The sequence below is a fragment of the Camelus ferus genome, chromosome 2, assembly GCF_009834535.1.
Source record: "Camelus ferus isolate YT-003-E chromosome 2, BCGSAC_Cfer_1.0, whole genome shotgun sequence".
NCBI classification, from domain to species: domain Eukaryota; kingdom Metazoa; phylum Chordata; class Mammalia; order Artiodactyla; family Camelidae; genus Camelus; species Camelus ferus.
Genome location: NC_045697.1, coordinates 75,993,416 through 76,016,690, shown reverse-complemented (window position 1 = coordinate 76,016,690; position 23,275 = coordinate 75,993,416). Strand labels below are relative to the sequence as shown.

The 23,275-nt window shown below is 42.8% G+C and overlaps 1 protein-coding gene across 1 annotated transcript in view; it reads right to left on the bottom strand.

Moving 5' to 3' along the window:
• HADH (hydroxyacyl-CoA dehydrogenase) overlaps positions 1-18,966 on the bottom strand; it is a 45,791-nt gene extending 26,825 nt beyond the window's left edge. The window contains exon 1 of the mRNA XM_006184634.3: positions 18,701-18,966. Coding sequence (XP_006184696.2) covers positions 18,701-18,832 — 132 coding nt within the window. The 5' untranslated portion in view covers positions 18,833-18,966. The remainder of the gene's footprint in view (positions 1-18,700) is intronic.
• Positions 18,967-23,275: the final 4,309 nt, after the last annotated feature.

Below are 23,275 nucleotides of genomic sequence, written 5' to 3'. Positions count from 1 at the left end.
CAATGGGAGTAATGGGATGAGTTGTCTTAATAAGAAGACAGAGGCAGCAGCAAACCTGCCCCGCTGGCAGAAACACAGGCTGCAGGCAGCAGCGGGTCAAAGTAAAACAATGTCCTGAGAGGACAACACCCGTCAGTCCAGACCAGGTTTCTCCCTAAGTCACAGCACACCTAGGCCCACTGTGCCAGGGCCTCAAGTCACTGGACACAGGTTTGAAACTTCAAGTCAATAAATTCAACGTGAAAAGGCAGGAGCAAATTTAGAAACTGTGCAGAAAAGGCAACATGGTGGGCCTGAAACTGTTATCTTCAGGAAGGCTCTTAACGAGTGTCTGGAAACTTGCACTAGAAGTGGGTCTATGCTCACTGGACCTAAACCGTTTGTGCACTGTGGTTTACGCTCACACCTGCCTTCCTTCTGAGAGCCAGGAATTTTGGTACTTGCCAGGCAGAGAGTACCTATGTGACCAATCCCAGTAAAAACCCTGGGCTCTGGTTCTCTAATGAACGCCCCTGGCTGACAACATTTCACACGTGCTGCTAGAGGAATTACGTGTGTCCTGTGTGACTCCAGTGAGAGAGGACTTGGGAAGCTGGCACCTGGTTTCCTCTAGACCTTGCCCCATGCGCATTTTCCCTTTGCTTTCATTCTGTATCTTTTTGCTGTAATAAATTACAGCCATGATTATGACTATATGCTGGTCCTGTGAGTAATTTACCAAACCTAGAATAGTGTGGGGAGATTTGGTGAGGCAGTCTGACACAGAAACTAAGAAAATAAATTTCAAATTCCAGGCGCAGCTGGTGATAAAACTGAACTGCACTTAGGTGGGTACCCTGGGGAACAGCCAAAGAGAGGGGTGATGCCCATAGATGGGGTACATCATCCACAAGGTGGGGGCAAGCAGAGGTACTGGCTTGGGGACCTTCCATTTTTGTCTTGGCTCCTCTGACAGTCCCTCTGGAATTAACACAAGTGATTTTCACCTTGTTCCTCTTAACCTCTGACCTAGGTCATCGTTTGAAAAGGCCAGACAGGATTCTTAAGATTCCTTCCTACCCAGGTCCCAATCCACTTTCCCCACTTAATCTCCAGCAGGCATGACTCAGGCTTTTTTGCTCAAGGGGCTGGGGAGGAATATTCAAGGACAAGATAGTTGTACAAGACAGTGCCAAAGCTGAAGGGAACAGAGACAAAAATAGAAACAGCGAGGACAGTGTCCTTTTGCTTAGGGACTTTATAATCCCACTGAGAAAACATAAAGGAAAAGAAAACAGCCGATAATATAAGGCTCCACATGTGCAATGGCAAAGAAAAAACAAACTGCCATGGTGAAGAATTCTGTCCAGCAGCAGATCTCAGAAGGCTGGATCAGAGGCGTACACCTAGAATAAGCCAACTTCCCAAAGAGTAGGCATTAACCCTAAAGAGGTGAGGAGAACAAGGAAAGGAGGGGGCATCACGCCTTCTCTCTAGAAAGTCACTTTCAGAGTCGTTATAAACATGTTTGATGGGGTAGTCACAGGGCATTTCTGGTTATGTTGCAGAGAAGCCATAATGCTATCCTTACGATTACTTTCTTTTACACTACAAGCAGAGCCAAACGTAGAGCGGAAGCACCCTCAAAAATCAAAGAGAACCAAGAGAGACATGCACTAATAAAAACACTAAAATTCAACCAAGAAAACCCCTGGCCAAAAAAACATTTTCAGCCTAAATGCTGATTTTCCACGCCTATCCAAAGTCCTCTGATAAACTCCCCCAGCTGCCCCTGTCTCTGCCCACAAGGAGACACTGCGCAATTCTCACTGCCTTGCTTCATCTCCAGCACACTGGAGACGACACATTATGTAGACACTGGCCAAAACCCAGCAATTAAATCAAGGCTCTCCAGGCAACATTCTAGGAGAGCTAAGTGCACATTTCAAATGACCATGTTAAAGTGACTGAGTGTGTAAAACGTTTGTCCATTTTCCCATCCCAACAGAAGCACAGGAGGTGCAAGGAGGAACAAACCTCAGAGAGGAAGACAGATCTCTCCCCATGTGTCACCGATCATATCCTCACTCTGCAAAACTTCCCTCAGCCCCCTAGAACCTCACTGGTCTAAAAGAGGCTGTTTTTGCGGGAACTTAGCTCCATTTTTTTTCCCTACCTCAAATGACTGGAGCATTTTCTATAATTTTGGGCTCTCTAAAATGCCTAAACTGGTATTTCTGGTCTAGTGAGTCAGCAACAATTGTATACTCTAAATAGCTATCCCTTTAAACACTTTCCACTTCAGATCTTCTTCCCTTGGTTAACTCAAAAGCCTCAGGAAAAAATGAAGGAAATCTTTGGTGTAGTCATTCCACAGACATAGACAGAAAAGGGCATTCTGGTTTACACCCAAAGTGGATACGGTTAGAACTGAAAGGAGAAAATACAGGCAAAAAAGAGAAATTTAAATTCTCGAAATATTTTCCATTTTATGGTGAAGCTCTTGGTTGCAGGTCACAATCAACTGCACAGCAATAAACTTATATTAGAGCACAACTTCAAGAGATTTCAAGTTACAGCAGCATTTTCATTCTACCCACCTACACAGAGCAACCCAACCTGATGCTCGAGTTCCTTGCAATCATTTCTTGCAGACACATCCAAGAGACACAAGGTTGGCAACACCTTGAAGGCAACTTCCTGTCCTATTCATCTTTGCAATCCCAGTGCCTGGTCCATAGTGAGCATTCAATGTATATTTGTTGAATAAATAAATGATCAAACAAACCACATCTAGCCTACTGCCCAATAGGTATTAGATGCCTGATGAAATTTCCACAGGATGAGTCCAGTGTCCTTTGATTCTATTAATCTACTCCCAGTGGGGCTGGTATCCCTATTCTACTTCTGTGTATCTGAATGGGCTACCAGCGAGATGGAGCAGGATGCAGGCAGTCTGTCCTTGCCCTCGTGCAATCCACGTCCAACCTGAAAGCTGCACGACTCTCAGCCCAGACTGGCTCAATAAGCTGAGGCAGCCTTAGCCATCACCAGTGGTTAGTTCTTCATTCATGGCTTCAGCAACACACTGGTTTGAAAGCTAAAAATAGAACATGAAGTGCTGTGTTTTTCTTAGAAGCCAAGAAATTATACTGAGGTATACAAACAATCTGGACAGCAGGGAAGCTTTCAAATATACTGGATGAAAAATGCAGATTATAAGAAAACGTTTTCCACCAAATGACCAAAGGTCACCAACAAAAAATTGGCTCCTCAGAAGAGAGCACTTTGGAGCTCCCACCCCAAACCCTGTGCTCCCCTAGGGAGGGAGGGGAATCACCATTCAGAATGCGGTGCTGCGCATGGCTCCACATTCATTCTCTTTACTGACCGCTGCCTCCTGCTGACTCAACAACAGCATTGTGCCTGCTCTAGGCTCTGGGGTAAGGTGGTGAACAAAATAAATCCCCTGCTCTCAGAGGGCTTTCACTCCTCATAGATTACTCCATTTGATCTTCACAACAGCCTTTAGGGTAGGCACCGGAAGAGTAAGCGAACAAAATCCGGATGTGGCCATGCTTTGAAGCTGGGGCTGCCTGTACCCAGAGCTCAACCACTGGCTGTTCTTGACCCCGAAAGGCATGGCTGGGTCCAAGGGGAACAGTCTGAGACAGCTCTGAGCTAGGCAAGGGCCAGACTCTGGAGCCCATCTGCCAACTGTGAGACAGAAATATTCCTGAACCACCACAGGCTGCTTCCTCATCTGTGAAAATCGGACAACAGGGTTGTTGAGAGGATTAAACAAGTGAATACATGTTAAACACCCAGAACAGTGCCTGGCATATCACAACAGCTTAACAATTTTCTTCTAGACAGGCCCCTTCCTCCTTCTGCCAGTGTCCAAGGCCTAATACTGATCCAGGTACAGTCTCCAATGGTAAGTTATTTTATTTGGCTTTTGAAAATATAACTTCTGGACACTAATGAACTCATCTACAAAACAGACTTGCAGACATAGTTAACAATCTTATGGTTACTGGGGGAAGAAGGGTGGAAAGAGGTAAATTTGGGAGTTTGAGATTTACAAATATTAACCACTATATATAAAAATAGATAAAAAAAACAAATTTCTTCTGTATAGCACAGGGAACTATATTCAATATCTTGCAATAACCTTTACTGAAAAAGAATATGAAAACAAATATATATATGTATATGTATGACTGGGACATTATGATGTACACCAGAAATTGACACATTGTAACTGACTATATTCCTATTAAAAAAAAAAAAAGAAAAGAGAAAATACATTTGCTGATCTCACAGATTGTTCCCTTTCTAATTTTCATTTTGTGGTTTTCCCTTCTGCGCCCTTCCATTTTTACAAACAGGCTGGGATCTCTCTTCATTTAAAAAGAAAGTTAAAAAGCAGGGGCGACACCCACAAGCTTCCTTAGCCACCTGAAGCCAGCCTTCGCTTCACCACAGAAGTCCTTCAGTTACTGGGGGGCACAGTGGAATGTGAAGCACATGTTCTAAAATTGAATGTCCTAGGTTTAAACCCTGGCTTAGCCAGTGACTGCGTGACTTTGGGCAAGTTATGCAGCTTCTTTTTCTGTGATTTCCTGATCTGTGATAAGGAATAGTAACAGTACCCATCTCATAGGACTGTAGTGAAAATTAAGGAAGTGAATGTGTTTAAAGTGTGCAGACCAATGCCAAGCACAGAGCAAGGTGCACAACGCTAGTTAGCTGCCAGCCTAGTCACTACACTTGGCGCTCCCACTTTCTCCCCAGCCACGCAATTCCTAAATCCAAGCGATGTGACTTGCTCCACCACCACTGCTGTATGGAAGTACAGATAATGCATCAATGGTCTTCCAATTGCTAAAGCCAAAGCCTGTTCCTTGGCTTCATCTTCTGATTTTCCATAGCCCTACACACTGCCAACTAAGCCTTCCTTTTTGAAAATCTCCAATTTCTTTACTTCTTATCTCTATCTGTTCCTTTTAGCCAAATCAATTCTCTTAATCTTCTCAGCCTCTAAACAAAGGTATCCTTCAAGGTCCTGCTTTCAATATTCTTTTCTTCTGTCTTTATATGCTTTCTGTCTGGAATCTCAATCACTCTCATAATTCCAACTGTACCTGAAACCAACGTATTCTGTCCTAAGCTACAGTCAACAGCTTGACCCTAAAACTACTTTTCCTTGATCTTCATTAATGGTACCACAATTCTGAGAGTCACGATTTGCTGAATACTTCCTTTTTTTAAAAAAACCTCAACTCTTAAGTACATCCAAAGAAATTCTATCCATCGGTCAAGGCCCATTTCAAAAGCTACTCCCTCCATGAAGTCTTTTTCCAAATGAATGCCCTCTTTTCTGTTTTGAAACCTTAAAGCTAGATTTTCACTGTTCTCATCATGCTGCTTTACACCAAAGTCAACTGTGTCATGTGGGTCTTTGTTGTAGGATCTCTGCTCTTAGATTTGAATCCACTGATGGCACACGTTGACCTGGTTGTTGGATCCCCCAGCACTGATCACTTGCATGTGGTGGCTGTCCAGTAATAAGTGCTCAACAACAAGTGCCTGGAGCGGAGGGACCTGAGCCCGTGCTCTCCTCCAGCCACAACGCACTCCTCTCTCGCACTGCTTCACAGCCCCACACCCCTGCCCTTGGGTTCCCCCAGCCAGAGAGCTGCTTGAGGGAATCCAACTCATCCTTCATAATCCAACAGAGGCTCTCCCTCCTTCAGTGAAATCTCTCCCAACCTCTAGCAGAAGTAGTCTCTTGTCTGCACCTCCGCTGATTTACAGATACAGCAGATCTTTCCTGTAGGACTCCAAACACTGAAAGAAAATAGCGTGGAGCTTGTGTGAGCCACCAGCTACCAACGGCTGCCCAGTTACATGATGGCAGCCTGAACCCCAGGATGTGCATACAACAGATAAATCAAAAATGAACTGGTTGTAAGCTATTTCATGTTGTAAAATTCACGAATTTCAGAATAAAGGCCATTATCCAACAAGTATGTAGGAGAAATTCCAGATGTGAAAGGTAAATTAGACATGGAAATCTTAACCAACACTTTTTTTTTTTCCTTTCAACACTAACTTTTGATGATGAACCCAAAATAATACCTAGATACCTTTTCCAAAGAGCCACGGCATCATCCACTTCAGAGTCTGAAGTTGTTACCACAAACCCCAATATGGGGTAGTTCTGGCACACTCCTAACTGCAACCCAATGAGAATTTCCAGTAAATATAAACTTTATATACATATATGTAGTACTGTATATACATACGCCTTTTTTTAACATACTTGTTTAACATCCCTTTTTCCTTACCGTAAGAAGATATAGCCTATACATCATACCGATCTTAAGCATGTAAAAGACATACCTTAAAGTAAGGTATTTAAGTTGCTACAACTTTCATCTGTTTCAAGTGACATCCCAGATATAACAAGCAGGCGATCTGTGCCTTTATCACAGTTAGTTGTTCATACTTGTTCTTCTTCCTCTGGACAGTGAGCAACTCACAGGCAGCAACCACATATTACCTTTCACCCGCCCCAATGGCTAGCACAGGGGAACACCTAATATTCATGAAAAGAATGAATGAATGGTAGACCTATTTTTTTAAAGCCTCAACTTGTAAATTATCTTAGGAATAAGTTGTCAAAGAATTATGACCGGTTTTGTTGCTAGAAACATTTTATAACAAATTTTACATAACCAAGTTATTTTAGAATTATAAAAAACTGCATTACTAGTTTGAAAAGGATAGGGAAAAAGAGCTAATAACTGGAATCTTTAGTCAATTACCAAGTGGAAAAAAAATGCCACAAAAGTGTCTGTTATTTTGGTGAGCACTGGTGGTTGAGATCCCAGGCAAAAGGGGAACTGGAGAGCAACTGCTGTGTAATATGACCACCCTGTAATTTCAAAAGTGGATTTATGCTTAATTTCCTCCAGCATGTCAATGTATCCTGTATCATTTATCAAAAGGGGCTGTGGGCAAGGCCAGAGGCCTGCAGACCCTGTGTTTGTGCCCATCTCTGAGGGGCTCATGTGCAAGCCAGGACAAGGATGGCCACAGACACACAACGTAGGTTTCCCTCCAACATAGGTTTCTTCTCTATCATATATATTAGGGAAAGTTAGGCACCTTAATTTCTGAACTATTGCAAGGTCAGAGAGTGGCAAAGTATTTATTATTCAGCTTTATTAGCTACAGATAATCAAGATCATCAATTTTTAGAGCAGGAAGATCAGTGTGGTAGCTTTCAAACTTTTAAGCCATGAAATCCCTTTTCCTAAGAATGTATACAGAAGAGCCATATATAAAACACAGGTCAGGGAACAGGGGTTTGGGAACCACTAAGGAGATTCACTGAACCCCTACAGTCCATCAGGGCATAGTGTAAAAACCTCTGATCTACTCACATTCATTAGGATGGCTATTATAAAAAATAACGTAAGTGTCAGCAAGGATACTGAAAAACTGGAACAGTTGCACACTGCTGATGGGTAAAATGGTGCAGCCCCTGTGGAATACAGTGTGGCAGTTCCTCAAAAAATTGAAAATAATTGCCATATTATCCAGTAATTCCACTTCTAGGTACATACCCAAAAGAACTAAAAGCAAGGACTCTAACATATGTGTAGACCATGTTCATAGCAGCATTGTTCCCAAAAACCAAACAGTATAAGCAGTCCACGTGTCCATCAAAGGATGAATGGATAAACTAAATGTGGTATGGACATGCAATGGAATACGATTCCACTAAAAATATTCCAATGTAATTTTATTCTTTAAAAAGGAAGGAAATTCTGACACATGCGACAACATAGATGAAACTTGAAGAGTTTAGGTGAAATAAGCCAGTCACAAAAGGACAAATAATTGTACGATTCCACGTACATGCAGTCTCTAGAGCAGGCAAATTCAGAGACTGGAAGTGGAGCGATGGTTGCCAAGCGCTGGGGAAAGGGGAGATGGGGAGTTACTACTTAACAGGTATGTACTTCAATGCCACTGAAATGTATATTTTTAAGTGGTTAAAGTGGTAAGTTTTATTTTATGTACTTTTTACCACACACACACACACACACACACACACACACACACAAACCTTAATTTACTGAGAAAAGAAACTAAAGCAAAAAAAATACTCCTAAGATCACACACAGGCACTAAAGCGTTCTATCCAAAATATAATTCTGTAGGAGATACTTCTGTCTATATTACTAACGCCATAAAAGTTTTCAACAGCTCCTCGTGAACACAGAATAAAAGTTCCTACACATGGCAAACAGGGTCCTCCAGGAAAGGGATCCATCTCCTCTCCAGACACACCGTTCACTGTTGCCTGTTACTCCAATAACCACAAGGCCTGTAGCTCTCCACATCTGCTACTGCCTCTAACCTCCACGCCTTCTCCCCAGCTTCACCACAGTAACCACGACTGAGTATCACTTCCAGATGCTTGGCATCCCCACCCCAAGATCCTCTTGGCCCAGGCACACCCCTGTACACCTCTGCATGACCTCACCACTGCATCCACCATGCTGTATTATGATCATTTGTTTAAGTGCCACATCCCCTACTCCAGGCTGCTGACTAAATGTCATTTACCTTTGTCTGCTGAATAAATAGACCCAGCCTGGCTATGGTGGGCCCTCAGGAAATGCTGACTGAACAAATACATCTGCTGGAAATGCCAAGATGAAAGTAGGTCTCCTGAAGGTCCAGGGCTCTTTTCACTGGGTGGCTTAGGGCCTCCCCCCATAATGTGAAAACATTTACACTGGAGTTCCGGTTTACAATGCACCATAGGAAGATCCTGAACTCACCTCCTCCCACAGACACACTGAGTCTACAGCTACACGTGGAACAATTTCCTCTTTAAAAAACCTAAAGACGGGCTGAGTGACAAGTTTTTACACAACAAGCAAAAAAGAAAATCACATCAAGGTGCAAGGTGAGGCTAGGACACAGTCTCATCATAAACCCTAACCCTGGTGCAATGTCCCACCCCCAGGAGGGATCTTGGAACCCGAAGCTTCTCCCTGAAGAGCTAAGGGTTCGCAATCACACTGAACATTCCAACTTTGGGGATGTATGCTTGACACGACCCCCCAGAACACCTGGCTATGAAAACCAACAGGGCTCTTTCACCTCACCAGACTCCAACAATCTGAGAAGCTATACTTAAAAGGCTTGTGTGCTGAGATTCACACCCCAGGGCCCAACTCAGAGGCAGCTGATCAGGCCAGGTTTAACGTAAAGGAAGCTGACCTGCTTATACTAAAGTGTTGGCCTGAAGAGCCGGTATTTCATTTAACACACACATCTAGAAGCCTGTTGAACACTTTCCAGGGATGGAGACTGGTGGGCACCATCTCTGCACTCTCCCTGTGCCATGCTCCAGAGCACCAGAGTCTTCTGGTGGGAGGCTTTTGCACATTTCTGGTGTGCCAATTTTTGTGGCTGCTGCCTAGGGAGTGCCTCTTGATTGCCTGGCTCTGGAAGCCAGGTGAGCTTGCATTTCTGGCACCATGGGACTGTAATAATTGGTGTCTCCCAGAAAGGAGTTCATACGCTTGTCTGGTGCCCCAATTTTTGCTACTGCTGCCAGGGGACATCGCTACATTCCAACTTTTGGGATGTATGCTTGAAATGACCCCCAGTGGGGCCTATGTTCATAGGTTCCACAGGACTGTAACCAACATAGAAAGAGTTCTTCAACAGCTACCAGAAAACAACTTACACACTCATCTGAAGCCCCAATTTCTGTGTCTGCCACTCAGGGAACACATCCAGATCACCTGGTTCTGGTGGCCAGACAGGCTTCTGCTTGTGGTTCCACAAGACTGTATATATTTGGACACTTTTAAAAGCTGACGACTGAGGGTCTGGCTTCCAGTCACCCTGAATCTAGATGCTGATTCTCCCCTTTGGGACAGTTACAGGTCTTGGCACATCCTCAACTACTGAGAGCTATTGAAAATACACCAGTTGCTTGGAAAAGCACAGGGTTTGAGAGACAATCAGGAGCTGAGGCAGGGTTAAATGACAAGGTTCATTTCCAACATGAAGCCACTCCTTCAAGACTGGGAGACGTAGTTGTTTCATCGACTGTACAGAGAGTCAAGCAAACCAAAGAAACAAAGGATTATGTTCCAAATAAAAGAACCAGATAAAACCTCAGGAAAAAACCTTAAAGCAGAGATAAGTAATACACCTGATAAAAAAGTTCAAAGTAATGGCCATAATGATGCTCACCCAATTGGGTAGAAGAATGGATAAACACAGTGAGAATTTCAAGAAAGAGATGGAAAATAAAAGAAAGTACCAAACAGAAGTCACAGAGCTAAAGAATACAACAGCTAAACTGAAAATACACTCTAGAGATTCAACAGCAGACTGGATGAAACAGAAGAGAGTTCAGTCAACTAGAAGACAAGGCAGCAAAACTCAGACAACCAGAGCAGCAAAACAAGAAAGAAAAAACTGAAGACAGCTTAAGTATATTTGACAACATCAAATATACTGACATTCTCATTATGGTGTCCAAAGGAAAAGAAAGAGAGAAAGGGGCAGACTTATTTGAAGAAATAATGGCAAAAAGCGTCCTAACCTAGGGAAAGAAACAGACATCCAGATCCAGGACGCCCAGAGAGTTTCAAACAAGAAGAACTCAAAGAGACTCACACCAAAACGCATTATAATGAAAATGTCAAAAGTCAAAAATGATGAGAAAAAATTGACGTAACATTGTAAACTGACTATACTTCAGTTTTTAAAAAATGAGGATAAAAATTTTAAAAGCAGCAAGAGAACAACCACCTGTTACCTACAAAGGAACCCCCAGTAAGACCAACAGCAGATTTCTAAGCAGAAACTTTGCAGGCCAGAACGGAGTGGCACAATATATTCAAAGTGCTGAAAGAAAAAACCTCCAACCAAGAATACTCAACCTGGCAAAGTTATCATTCAGAATGAAGGAGTCCATCACCATTAAACCAGCCCTACAAGAAATGTTAAAGGAATTTCCTTAAGCTGAAAAGAAAGGGCTCTAATTAGTAACAAATATATATATGAAAGAATAAATTTCATTGGAAAGGTAAATAGTAAAGGTAGCGAATCAATTATTTATAAAGTTAGTATGAAAGGTTAAAATACAAAGGTAGTAAAAAGAAAAATAAGCTCCAGAATGGGCTCAAACTTGAGTTGCTATCAAAGTAAAATAGACTTGCTATAGATACAAGTTGCTATATGTAAGCCTCATGGCAGCCACAGAGAAAAGTAAAAGCCAATGCAGGGAACTGGAGAAGATATTAATCAGAATCTATAAACATTTCCTACAAATCAATTAGGGAAAAAAAGGACAACACAACAGAAAAACAGGAATGAAATTAACAGCATGTTACTAAGACTGTATCTAAATGACCGATAAACATGAGAAGGGGCTCGCCTCACTAGCAAGCAGGGAAATTCTAATAACTGTACAATAAAAAGTCACTACCCCCACTAAAATGACTAAACTTTAAAGAAACAGCAATATAATCCTGTAGAGCAATAAGAATCCTCATACCCTGCTGGTAGAACTGTAAACTGTACAATCACTTTGGAAAAATGTTTGACATTATCCACTGAAGTTGAATATATTCATATCTTGTGATCTAAGAGAAATGTGCACATATGTTCATCAAAAGACAGGAACATGACGGTTCATAACAATGGCGCTGGGAGGGCTAGTTCCAGCAGGTCTACAATTAGCTCGAGCTGTTCTACTAAAGTTCCTGTATCACAATGACCCCTGGTGAAGGCATGAAATCTACTGATTCATAGCACTACCTTCCAACCATTAAGTCCAGAAGTTTCGGGGAGGGTTTATACCAGCTTATCAGCATTGTTTACTGATAAGAATGATACTGATGATTCACACTTAGTATGACTTTTAAAAATTACATTATTAAGTGCTCTTACTCAGAAAAAAATTTCATGAGTCTTAGATGCAAGGAAACCAATCACGCTAATTCTTCTCAAGTTATGCAATGAATTATTCCCAACTTCCTGAGGAGATGGTAGTGGAAGCGTGGATCACAAAAAGGAAGAGGCCTGTTTTCCTCCTCTTACAAGATGTTGTTTTTTTCAATAAACAGGGGGACTCTTCCTGGCACTTTAACTCAGGTGCCAGTAATGTGACTCAATCCATTGAGAACTCTTGTTTTATATGACAGTGACCTACACACTGTAAGACCTTGAGAACAAGCAGTCTGCAATGGAAAAAATTTATTTGAAGGCTATGCCCTCAGCTCCATGACTTCCCCAGCCTGGGTGGAAAGCAGGCTTGGCAAGAGAGAAGTATTTTTAGACAAGGGTGCTTCAGAGCTGTAAAAATAGGCCAAGTAAGTAGCACATTTATCAAAGCCACCGAGTACTCCAGCCACAGGGCCAAGGAAACATGCCAAGCCAAGGCATGCTGGATTTGTGTATTTTTGCAAGCGTATCACCAGATCTGAAGCATAACTTGAGTGGTGAATTTGTGAGAATTATATCAACTAGTCCAGTGAGGTGTCTCATATGCCCCTACACTACAGAAGGGCTGCATTTCATCGCTACTACATTCTCTCTAAAAAAAATGCAAGTTGTATGAACCCTCTGCCACACTCGAATTCTGACTTATTCCCAATCCCCAGAGTAGGCGCTCCCCCTAGAGTAAGTACACTGAGTCAGTGGTCTCCACAAGGCTGCTATGCCTTGGCATCGCGGCCTGCCTTTGGGTTCTCATTATTTGGTGCAGGGAGGGAAAAAGTTATAAATCACTTGCATATCTCAGAGCTGGCAAGCCTGCGTTTATGTTTATCTCTGGTTGTGCAATGCCTTAACTCTGCCGTCAACACAAGTTGTCTTAACTTCACCAATCAGAAAAAGGGCAATCTGTTGAGACTTCTGAGCACCACCGCCACCACCAAACTAACTGGTTTGTTCTTAAAACAGTTAAGTTCATTGGCTGGCCTCTTTTCTTAACTTGGACGTTTATATTTTTTGAAAAATGTCTAAAAAGCCAAGGAAATGTGCCTCCATTTTTAAGTGACTCTGTTAAATACATAATTAACAAAAAAAAAAAAAACCTCAATAAGCATCTGGGTTTGGTAACGAAGAGAAAATAACTTCTCCCCCTGGACTCCCCACTTCCATGTCCCACAAATTCTTGAAAAGCGATGGGCTAACTGGACATGTCAGTGGCATGAACCAGCTCTTAGTAATATTCAAAAATCTCTGAAAGATGTTGCCAGGATGGACACTTTTTGAGTAGAGGGAAGAGATGCAAATTCAAACTGCTCTTTAGGGAGATTAGTATGGCTGTGTTCATTAGAATGAGTGGGTTTTTTCTATTAGATTTTGCTGAAATAAACCAATTAAGAGGCTTCCACACCAATTCAGGTATCAATGCCTTGTCTAGAAATTACAAAGGGACGAGCAGGGCAAACAGCCCTCTTCAGAGAGGAAAGCCTCAGAACCTTTTGCAGTAGGAGGACACTGTGACAGCGCCCCATCTTCAGAGTCCATGAAGTGGCTGGAAGAACAATGGCATTCACAGAGGAGGACACTCTCTGGGAAAGCTAGAGGGAGCACATAGGTCTTGCCAGGTGAGTTTGAGTCTATTATGGGCAGAAAGACGGTAGCAGAGGGTGGAGATGACCAGCAGGTGACTCTAACTTTGAATCTAGAGCTGAGGAGAGGTCAAGCTGATAGCTGTTGATTCCAGATTCCCGCAAAAGATCCCCTTGCCCATGGAAGCCACATTTCTCCCCAAAGACAGCAGAGGCCAGATGTGCAGGCAGAACTGTGCTTCTTTCAGTCTCTGGGATCTCCAGCCAGCAGAGCAGTAATCGAGAGATCCAAATTCCAGCCCAGCTCTGCCTCTGATCCTTGACCCCAGGTGCCATCTCTGCAGGGATGATTATTATAATGATCATATGCAGTGACAGAGACATTAAAGCACTTTGAACAGAATAAACTGCCACATCTGTAGTGTTTTCTAAGTGCCAGGCTCTGTTGTAAATGCTTTATGAGTATGAGCTCACTCTAATACCCAAATACGAGTAAACAGAGCACTAAGATTATCTCTCTCAACAACGCACACAATTACTCTTAAAATCTTCAGAATTGTTTGAACTCTCCATAGCTCCCTGTCTTATCTTCAAAGACAGTTAAGAGAATCTAAAATAAGAGAAGTTATGACTGGATTAGAGCTGATGGGTCTACATAAAAGCAGCTAACATTTGTTGAACAGTTACCACTGAACACGGTTCTAGTATGGTTCTACGCACTTAGCTCATTTATCTCCGAGAACACTGAGAAGAGAATCATTACTCCCTGATAAGAGAAGAAGCAGAGATGTTAAGTGACTCGCCCAAGGTTCCCATAACCAGGATAGGAAGGGCTGGGCTCCAAACTCCAGCAGGCACCTCACAGCCTGCTCACTTTTCAAGCGCTAGACCACCACTCACTGGAAATTATAGCATTGTTAGCATAACCCTGGGGAGACACAGAACAGAGAGCAGCAGCGTTGTCTTCCTGTGGTCCCAGGAGAGCTAGGCAGTGCGGTATGTGCCTAAAGCAGGTATGGGGAGGAGGAGGAGGAAAGGAAATGAGAAACTCAAGAAAGGGGCAGGTAACAGTGAAATGGATATAGGACTTGACAGAGGAAACCCAAAACCTGACGGAGGTACCATTTCTGCTCTACAATATCCAAATATTCCATGGCATTCTTTTTTTGCCTGTAAGCCTTACCTCCTCTACAGTATCTCCAGCCACACCCCAAGCCCAAGGACTAATATGCTTGACAGAGGCTGACTTTATTGTCCCAATACATCAGAGAAGAGCCCAATAGGACAGGAAATGAGCAAAGGACTTCCTGACAAACACACATCCCATACCCTTGAGGACAAAGTTAACACCTGGGAATGAAACTATCCCCTCCATAAAGAACAGTCAAAAGGAGCGCTTAGAGCTAGGTGACTGTGCCAGGCTCCTGTGATCCTGGAGCTTCTCCAAGGCCACTGCACTGCTTTCAAGCAAACTTCAACAGAGACATACTGGCTGTACCAACAGAAAAGAACAAAACTAAACAATACAAAGTAACTCTGATCACTCTTCTACGCAGCTTCAGAAAAGTCAGACTTAGGGACAGGAACAAGAGATGGGTCAACAAAGTCAGTGACTCCAGAGAAGCTTTCCGGTCTACTTAAGTCCTCATCAAGCACTGCAGGGTAACACTCAGGGAAATGCTCATTTGTAGCTTAGAATGTGCACCACCCCCAGCCCACTCCCTGCCTTGTTTTAACAGCCTAAGGTGCTCTTCTCAGGAAAAAAGTACACATTTTGCTCTTTAAGGGGGACCAAAAAAAAAAAAAACTTTGGGTGAGAAGAACCCAACTCCAATCCCCTACAAAATACAAACTCTCTCACGTCCTCGGAGAAGTGCAGTGCACTAAAAGGAAGGTTCTGTCAGAGGCCTGACATGCCATTCCCAGGAATCCCACTGGCTCCTCCCCAGCTATGAGCTCTGGGCTCCTCATATGAAAAAAGGCAGTGCACAAAGCAAAGACTAGACTCACAAGTTGAAGAAATGCACAGCTAATACCTCTCTTCTCCTTTTTTTTTTTTTTTCTCCTTTACAAAGCAAAAAAACAACCTGTCCCCCATTCAAGGGTCATTTACTGCTGGAAGCTTCTTTGCTGGCCTAAGTATCTGGCTGAAGATACATTAGCAATCAGACCCAAGTCAGAAGTATCTAACGGGCAAACACACAAAACAAGTTAACCTTACTTAAATATTAACCTGCAGTCTAAGGGATTTTTTTTTAAATTTAAAACAAACAAAAGAAATGACAGGCAAAGCAGATACTCTTGGAGAATACAAATGTACAAATGGCCTGTGATCTGATGAACTACGTATAATTGAACACAGACCTCACTTGTCTTAAATTGCCTAATTGCTTGAGAAATGTGTCAGGCTCCCACAAAATCTACTTAAAATTTTTTTCATCTTACTCAGCATGAACTGGAACATATGGCAAAAATGATAAATTTTAAAAATATTAAAATTGTAAAGAGAACTACACCTTGACTAACACTAAAACTGCTTCAGAAAGAGTTCAAGAAAGTGAAGCTAAATATGAATTAGTATCATAACTTAGATGCTAGTTTGTGCTTGTGTTTTTAAGGCTTTACTGAGGATCAGTCGTATGAAGGGAGGAGGGTAAAAAGTGTCTTTCCTCTTCAGAGGTCCCTGAACAATCTGCAGTGTCAACTGGCACCTGCTTTCAAGATTAAGGAAGATTGAACAGAATCACAACCACTATTCTCCATCTAAACATTTCAGGCCTACCACCGCAGCAAGGATCAGAGATGCGCGTGGTACAAGGGGAGAATGACAAAAGGACAAGGCTAACTTTGATGGAGGTAATAACCCGGAGACAGCTAATATTCTTGAGCTCCGACTAGATGCCAGACAATGTGCTAAGTGCTTTAAGTGTGCTAATTCATTCAATCCTCTCACACGCCTAAGAGTCTAGTACTAGTCCTACCTCAGAGGTTAGTGAAGGCCAGAAGCAGCTTCCCTTGTTAACAAAACCAACGTGAGACAGAGCCAGCAATACGGGCCATCCCAATTCCCCAGAATGAACTGGATCCAATCTACAACACATCAACTATTTAGTCTGCAGCACTCAATAAGCCAAGCACGTTGACCCTGTGCCAAAAGCTACAATCAAGAAGCATAAAGAATGAAGCAATACTGCCTAGAACTGCATGCTGCAGGGCAGAGTGCAAAACCTGCAGCTAAACCCCTGAAACCAATTGGCTGACAGTGGCACAGAAAGATGCTCTGCAGGAAAGCATGGTTCCCCTCCACAGGATCAGAGTTGTCAGTTACAGGGGTTGAGGCTCTTTTAAACCTTATTAAGTAAGGACGGAATTACCATTCCCTATCACTGTCCACTATTTAAACTTCTGGTCTTTATCAACTTCTTAAATGATAGTTCTATTATAATTCCAAGCTGTGGGGTAAATAGCTCTCTTTCAATCCTTAGGTTTCAAAAGGCACTCCCTGGTCCAGCTACTCAGGGAGTTGATCTACAAGTCTGAGTTCCCATCAATGTCAATCTCCTCCCTACTTTCTCAGATGAAAGCTCCAATACCAAGTCCATAATTCTAGGTGCTAACTCTGTGCCTTTTCATATAGCACAACACCCTTTTTTGGTCAATAATGGGTACAGTATTCCAAGAACTAAGCAAGCTGAATTTGTACAAAAGGTGAAGTGACACCTTCTACTCAGTTTCTAATCCTCTTCCACTGATGTCTTTAAGGCACCATCAACAATAGTTTCTGAACCCATTTCCTATATTGTTACTGGGGGCTTAATATCTTGTCACTAAGATGATGTTGAGATGTTTTTAAACAAATACACTATTTTATACCTGCCCACAACAAACTCACTCTCACAGCACAGATTTGGGTGGAGCAGGGAGATAAAAATACAATCAAGCTAAACCTTCTTTTGAGTATTGTGTGTGGAACATTCATGTTAAAGGGACTTACGCCTCCCATCTCACGAATAATAAAGATTACAGGGGACACCATAAACTAGCAGCCAGCACATGTACACAATAAACAGAACAGTATGTGTCAAACATGATCTGAGAAGAAATGGGAGACTGTCAGAAGGATACAACAGTAATGAAACAGATTTTAGGAGAAAATGCAATCAAACTAATACGTTGCAAAGAACTTGCAGGGTGGGGAAAATTAAGATACATAATAACAGAAAAACATTTTTCTAAAAAGCAAGCATAGAAGCATGGAGTTGACTGGAAAAAGACACTAAAAAATTAAACTCTTTCATGACTGTAGCCACTGAACTTGAGTACTCTCCTAAGAAAAATTAAATAAATGCCTCCCCTGTCCAACAAGTAAATGCTAGTATAATCAGCTAGGCTATGCCAATCACGGTTCCCCAATACGAGCTGTAATGTAACCTCAAAAATAAATAAATAAATAAATAAATAAAATACAACTATCACAGTAGCTTGATAATAACTGCACAGCTGACCCTGAATCACTGCTCTACTGGAACCAGGCAGAGCCTTTAAGATGCACCATGAGATCAGCGACTCCTTCCAAGTCCTCAGCCCTTTACCTCTTCCTCCCACTCTCCCCAGAGCCAAAGGGCACTAGGTCAAAGACGCCTCGCGTTGCAGCTGTTGGAGTCTCAGCGCCTCACGAGCTCCGATTAGATAACTCTACAAAAAGCTACAAAAGTGCCGACCATCAATACTATCCTTTGTAACCCTGCAAGTAAAGGAAACATTCGGAGAAGGGAGAGACCACTTAGGACAGTAGAAAACTGCTGAGAACAACTGCAGAACTATAAAAAAACAACAACTGATAAAGTTAAAACCAATCGCAGAAAACTGAAGCTCGGCCCAAGAACACCAGATCTTTGGGAGTGTGTAGACTCACAGGCCCAGAAATTTCAACTACACGGGGGAGGGACGGAGTGGAAATTCCCCTGGCCTCCCCTGGACGCTGGCCTCCTGGCGGGACAACCCTCGCCGGGTCGTGGCCCTCCAGCGCTCTCATGTCAGGGTGGGCAGCAAAGCGAGCGAGGCGCGCTGCCCGCCCGGCGGCCCACCTGGGCGATGCCGGCGCCCATCAGCCCGCCGCCGATGACCGTCACGTGCTTGATGATTATTTTCTTCGCCGAGGCCGCGGCGGTGGACGAGGAAGACAGGGAGCGCACGAACTGCCTGGTTACGAAAGCCATGGTGCACGGGGCGAAGGCGACAAGAGGGACTAAACCTGGCGGAGAAGGCAACAGCGCGCAAGAGCTGCAAACCGACCTCTGGGGGCGGAGGCCCTGGCTGCCCTGCCGCCCCGCGCGGTCGCGGCGTCGCCGTGACGTCCTAAACGGCGGGGCGGAGACTTGCGGCCCGCCTTCCCCATTGGCGGAGGCCGCAGGGACGACGTTCGAACGTCGGAGCGCGGCGTCCAGGCCCTCGTGGGCTGGCGCAGGCCCGGTCTCCGCGGCGGCGGCGGGGCGGGGCGGGGTGGCGGCGGGGCGGGGCGTTTAGCGCTTGGGTCTCATTTCATCTTTACACTGCTATCAATACAGTGGAACCTGTGGATAGTTTAAGGCCAAACAGCAGTCTTTGTGGAATGGAAAACCTGGGAAAGGAACGTTTTTCAAAGTAATGGAAGAGGACACCAACTAGGCCAATCTCCTCCCTCTTGTGAATAATTTCTAGCTACTGTAACTTAGTAATACGTAATTGTATTAATTTATTTACTTTCTTTCTTAGAAAATAATAAAAATAAGGACACAAATCAGCGTCCAAATTCCGTTCCCTCCTATTGGAAGTAACTTTCATAGTGAATCCTGTGTTCACCATTCCTTTGCTTTGATCTAATTTTTTTTATCTAGTTCTGTAAAAGTATGGGAGACGCACTGTTGAGCACTCTGTTAGGCTTGTGACATTACTAAGGAGATCATTACTGGTGGAGAAGGCAGTGTCACATCCAAATAAAGTCCATTAAGAGCTCGAATTTGGCAAATGCAAAAACCTGTTGGACTAGAATTGGAAAAGGAAGGTTACACAGAGAAACTTAGTAACTTGATGAAATGAGTCCATTTGTGAAGACAAGAGAATTCTAGGCAGAGGAAGCAGCACATGCGAAGGTAGAAACATAAGAAAATGTTGCCACAAAAAGAAGGTGAGGAATTAGGTGTGGTTAGAGGTGAACCTATGATGGTAGATTAGGAGGTTGCCTAGATGATTCTTTGGTAGATTGTAATTTTTCATTCTGATTTACAGGTTGTGTCTAATGCAAGGCCAAACACACTCTAATTATAGTGTTGTCACTATATATATATATATATATATATATATATATATATATATATATATATATATATATATAATATATATATAAAGAAATATATATATTTTAACTGTGTGTAATGTAAAATATAATGCCTGAATATTTGGCACCTTTTCAGATCTCTGATTTGTTTTCTTCAGAAAAGAAAGAATAATGACCGCAGTATTTTTTTAGCAATTCTCAAGTCTGAGGCCATCTGTATTATGTAAAGGTGCGGTGTAAAGAAGCACTGGAGTGAGAATTAGGAGTCCTGGCTTGGTCACTGGTGTGCATTATGACTGTCTGCAGACATCCTCGCTGGGCTCCAGGGTCCTCGTCTATCAACAGAAAGGGCTGGACAGATAACTTTCCAGCTGATTGATCCTGAGAGTCTCTCATTTACACTCTTCTGAACCAGGAGGGCCACACTGCCCTCTATTCCTGCCCAGTCCTGGTCAGATGACAGTTACAGTAGAATCATTCTTTTGCCAGAACTGCAAGTCTTTTCTCAGGTGTGACCTTGAGCTTTCAGGCACCCGTAACAATGTCTGTGGTCCCAGACTTGCACCTTCACCCTGTTCTTTGGGAGGGGCTTTGCCTCTATCTGCAGAAAGGGTGGAGTACTAGGAAACAAGATCCCGCTCACTGACCAACTCAAAAACAGCAAAGGAAAGAGCTGGCACAGAGAACAGAGTAAGTAATGACTGCTCTTATTTTTGTCTCATAAATGGGTAGCTGTACTACTTTAAAAAAAATCGATATTAAAAAAGCAGTATTTGAAAATATACATGGTAGTGGGCTCTGAGAGCAGCAGAAGCAGGAAGTACAGTAAGTCCTCTGCCTCCATCAAAGCCTTCCTAGCCGACCCGCTTTGTGAAACAGGCAGGCAGAGAGACCTAAGCTGACATTCAGTCCTCACACTGTCGTGTGACAGACACGTTGACCAAAGGACAGGGTGTGTTAACTGGAGCGTTAATGGGGCCAGGGTTCATTGCGTAAGTTGGAATTTTCCTTCTATTTGTGGGAAATTAATGATTTCTGGCTCATTGGGGAAAAGGATGAAAAATTAATGCTGCCTCTCCTGTTCTGTCGAGCAATTTTGAGATTTCATATGTCAGAAAAACAGAGCTGTGGCTGCTCAGTGTGTTACAACAACAAAGCCCAGAAAGTTCAACCAAAAGCTTACCTACTGCAAAGTTAGTGAGAGTTGACATTGCCATGCTTGCCAGCAGAGTTTTCAAGGAAATAATAACTGATCTGCACAAACAAGACGTACATAGTTTGAGAAAGGCACAGTCATGTAGCTGTATATCCTACTGAATGATAGTCTCAAAATGACTTATAAAACAAGGCCAAATTTCTAATAGCACAACAATTTTACAAATAATTTTATCCTCTTAAGCTTTTAGAAAAAAATGTTATGATGGCCGACTTTAAATATGCATCTTGGCTTTTATCATGCTAGCAGTCATCCCAACACCAGCTGCTCTCTGCCTCCATTTTCTCCTCTACTTGGAAAATTCACTAAATCCTCACTGTAACCCTACTGGTAGGCACTAAGGGTACTCGTCTTTTATAGGTAAGGAAACTGAGGCCCAGAGAAGTTCAGGAATTTAGCCAAGATCACACAGCTAATGACTGGTACAGGCAGAATTCAAACCAAGGATATTCTATTTTCAGGGCACATGTTCTTGACTGTCATGTTGCTTTGCCTCTCTTCATAACAACCCTATGGCTACCACTGCTATCCTCCTCTAAAGGTGAAGAAACTGAGGTTCTGAGCAGTTAAATCATTTTTTAAGTTTAACTCACCTAATAACTGGCCAGACTCGGATTTGATTCCATTCTGACTTGAAGGCTCCCACTCCTTTCATAATTTCATACCCTTTAGAAAGAACTGCTGTTGCCAGAGGGGAAAGAAAAATTGGAGAGTGGTCTGTGGTAAACACGTATGCCTAGATTTGGAGCTTTAACTATCATACTAATGTTATCATTAAAGCTAAGCAGATTAATTTATTTAGATCTTCCTACTAACAAACCCCAGAACTGTAAGTTTTACACAGTGATTCCCAGTATTTACACCTGAAGACTCTCTTAGAGCTGTGTGTTTTGTACCACCTTGGTTTCTAGCATGCAGACTCACGTTTTTCAAACACAAACATTCATTTATAATTGTCTACTGATCACCTCTACTTGGAAACCCCTCAGCTACTTCAAATGTAACTTATCAGAATTTGAACCTATTATTTCCCACCTCCCAAATACCTTTCACCTCCTCTTGCATTCTCTGTCTCTGTTCATGATGGCCCCCAACCAAGGGCATTTTCCTTCCCCTTCACCACCACATCCCCACCCAGCTGATCAAATAGCATTGATTCCACCTTGGAAACACACAAGCTTCCTGCCTCCTTTCCCTCACTTATCTCTGTCCCTGATTATTGGCATTTTAGCCCAGCCCTTGTCTCCTGTGTAGATACTGAGGCCATCCCCAACGAGCCTTGCCGTAGCTAATGTCTGTTCATTCCAGTTCATACTTCACATTCTTCTCAGACTGATCTCTCAAGTCATAAACTGGATCACTGCACTCCCCTCCTTTTAAAAACTTCATCCACAGGGTTAAGACCAAACCTGTAAATCCTGGCTGCAACACTCCAAACTCACCTACTTCCTTCTACTCCTTCTTAAGGATCTTAATTTCTAGGCACAAAGAACCAAGCTGATTTCCTAACTTAGAAATTATCTTTCATAAAGACCCCAATATTAATAAATGAGTTGAAGGCTAAAATATATTTTGACTAACTACAGTTCTGACATTTTCAGAGCCAGATATTTAAGGAAGGCTGACAGTGACTTCTTGTTTTATTTTAAAAAGTAAAATCATTGATTTTGGAAATAACAAATTTTTCATTGCCATATGTGAGTAAGAAACATCACTCTAGATGCTGGAAAAGTCAGAGGAGACTAGAATGTAGTCTTTGCCTTTCAAGGGTTCATAATATAGTAGGAGAAATAAACATGAAAATAAGTCATGACAGTAATGTTTTAGGTGCTTTCCAGGAGGGAATTCAAGGGACTGTGGGAGGTGGTTAGCTGGGGAAGGCAGGGAATTAGCATTTAGTGAATGCTCAATTTACCAGACTCTGTATAAGACCAGCATGTAGTATGTATTTTCTCATCCACTCCCATCAGTTTGATGAAGTATGTCACTATTTTTATCCTCATTTTGCATGTGGGACAACTGAAGCTTAGAGAGGGAAATAACTTGTCTGAGGGGTGATAGGTGAGAACTACAGAGCCAAGTCTTGAGCCGCAGTCTACTTGAGTGCAAAGTTGTTGCTCATAACCTGTG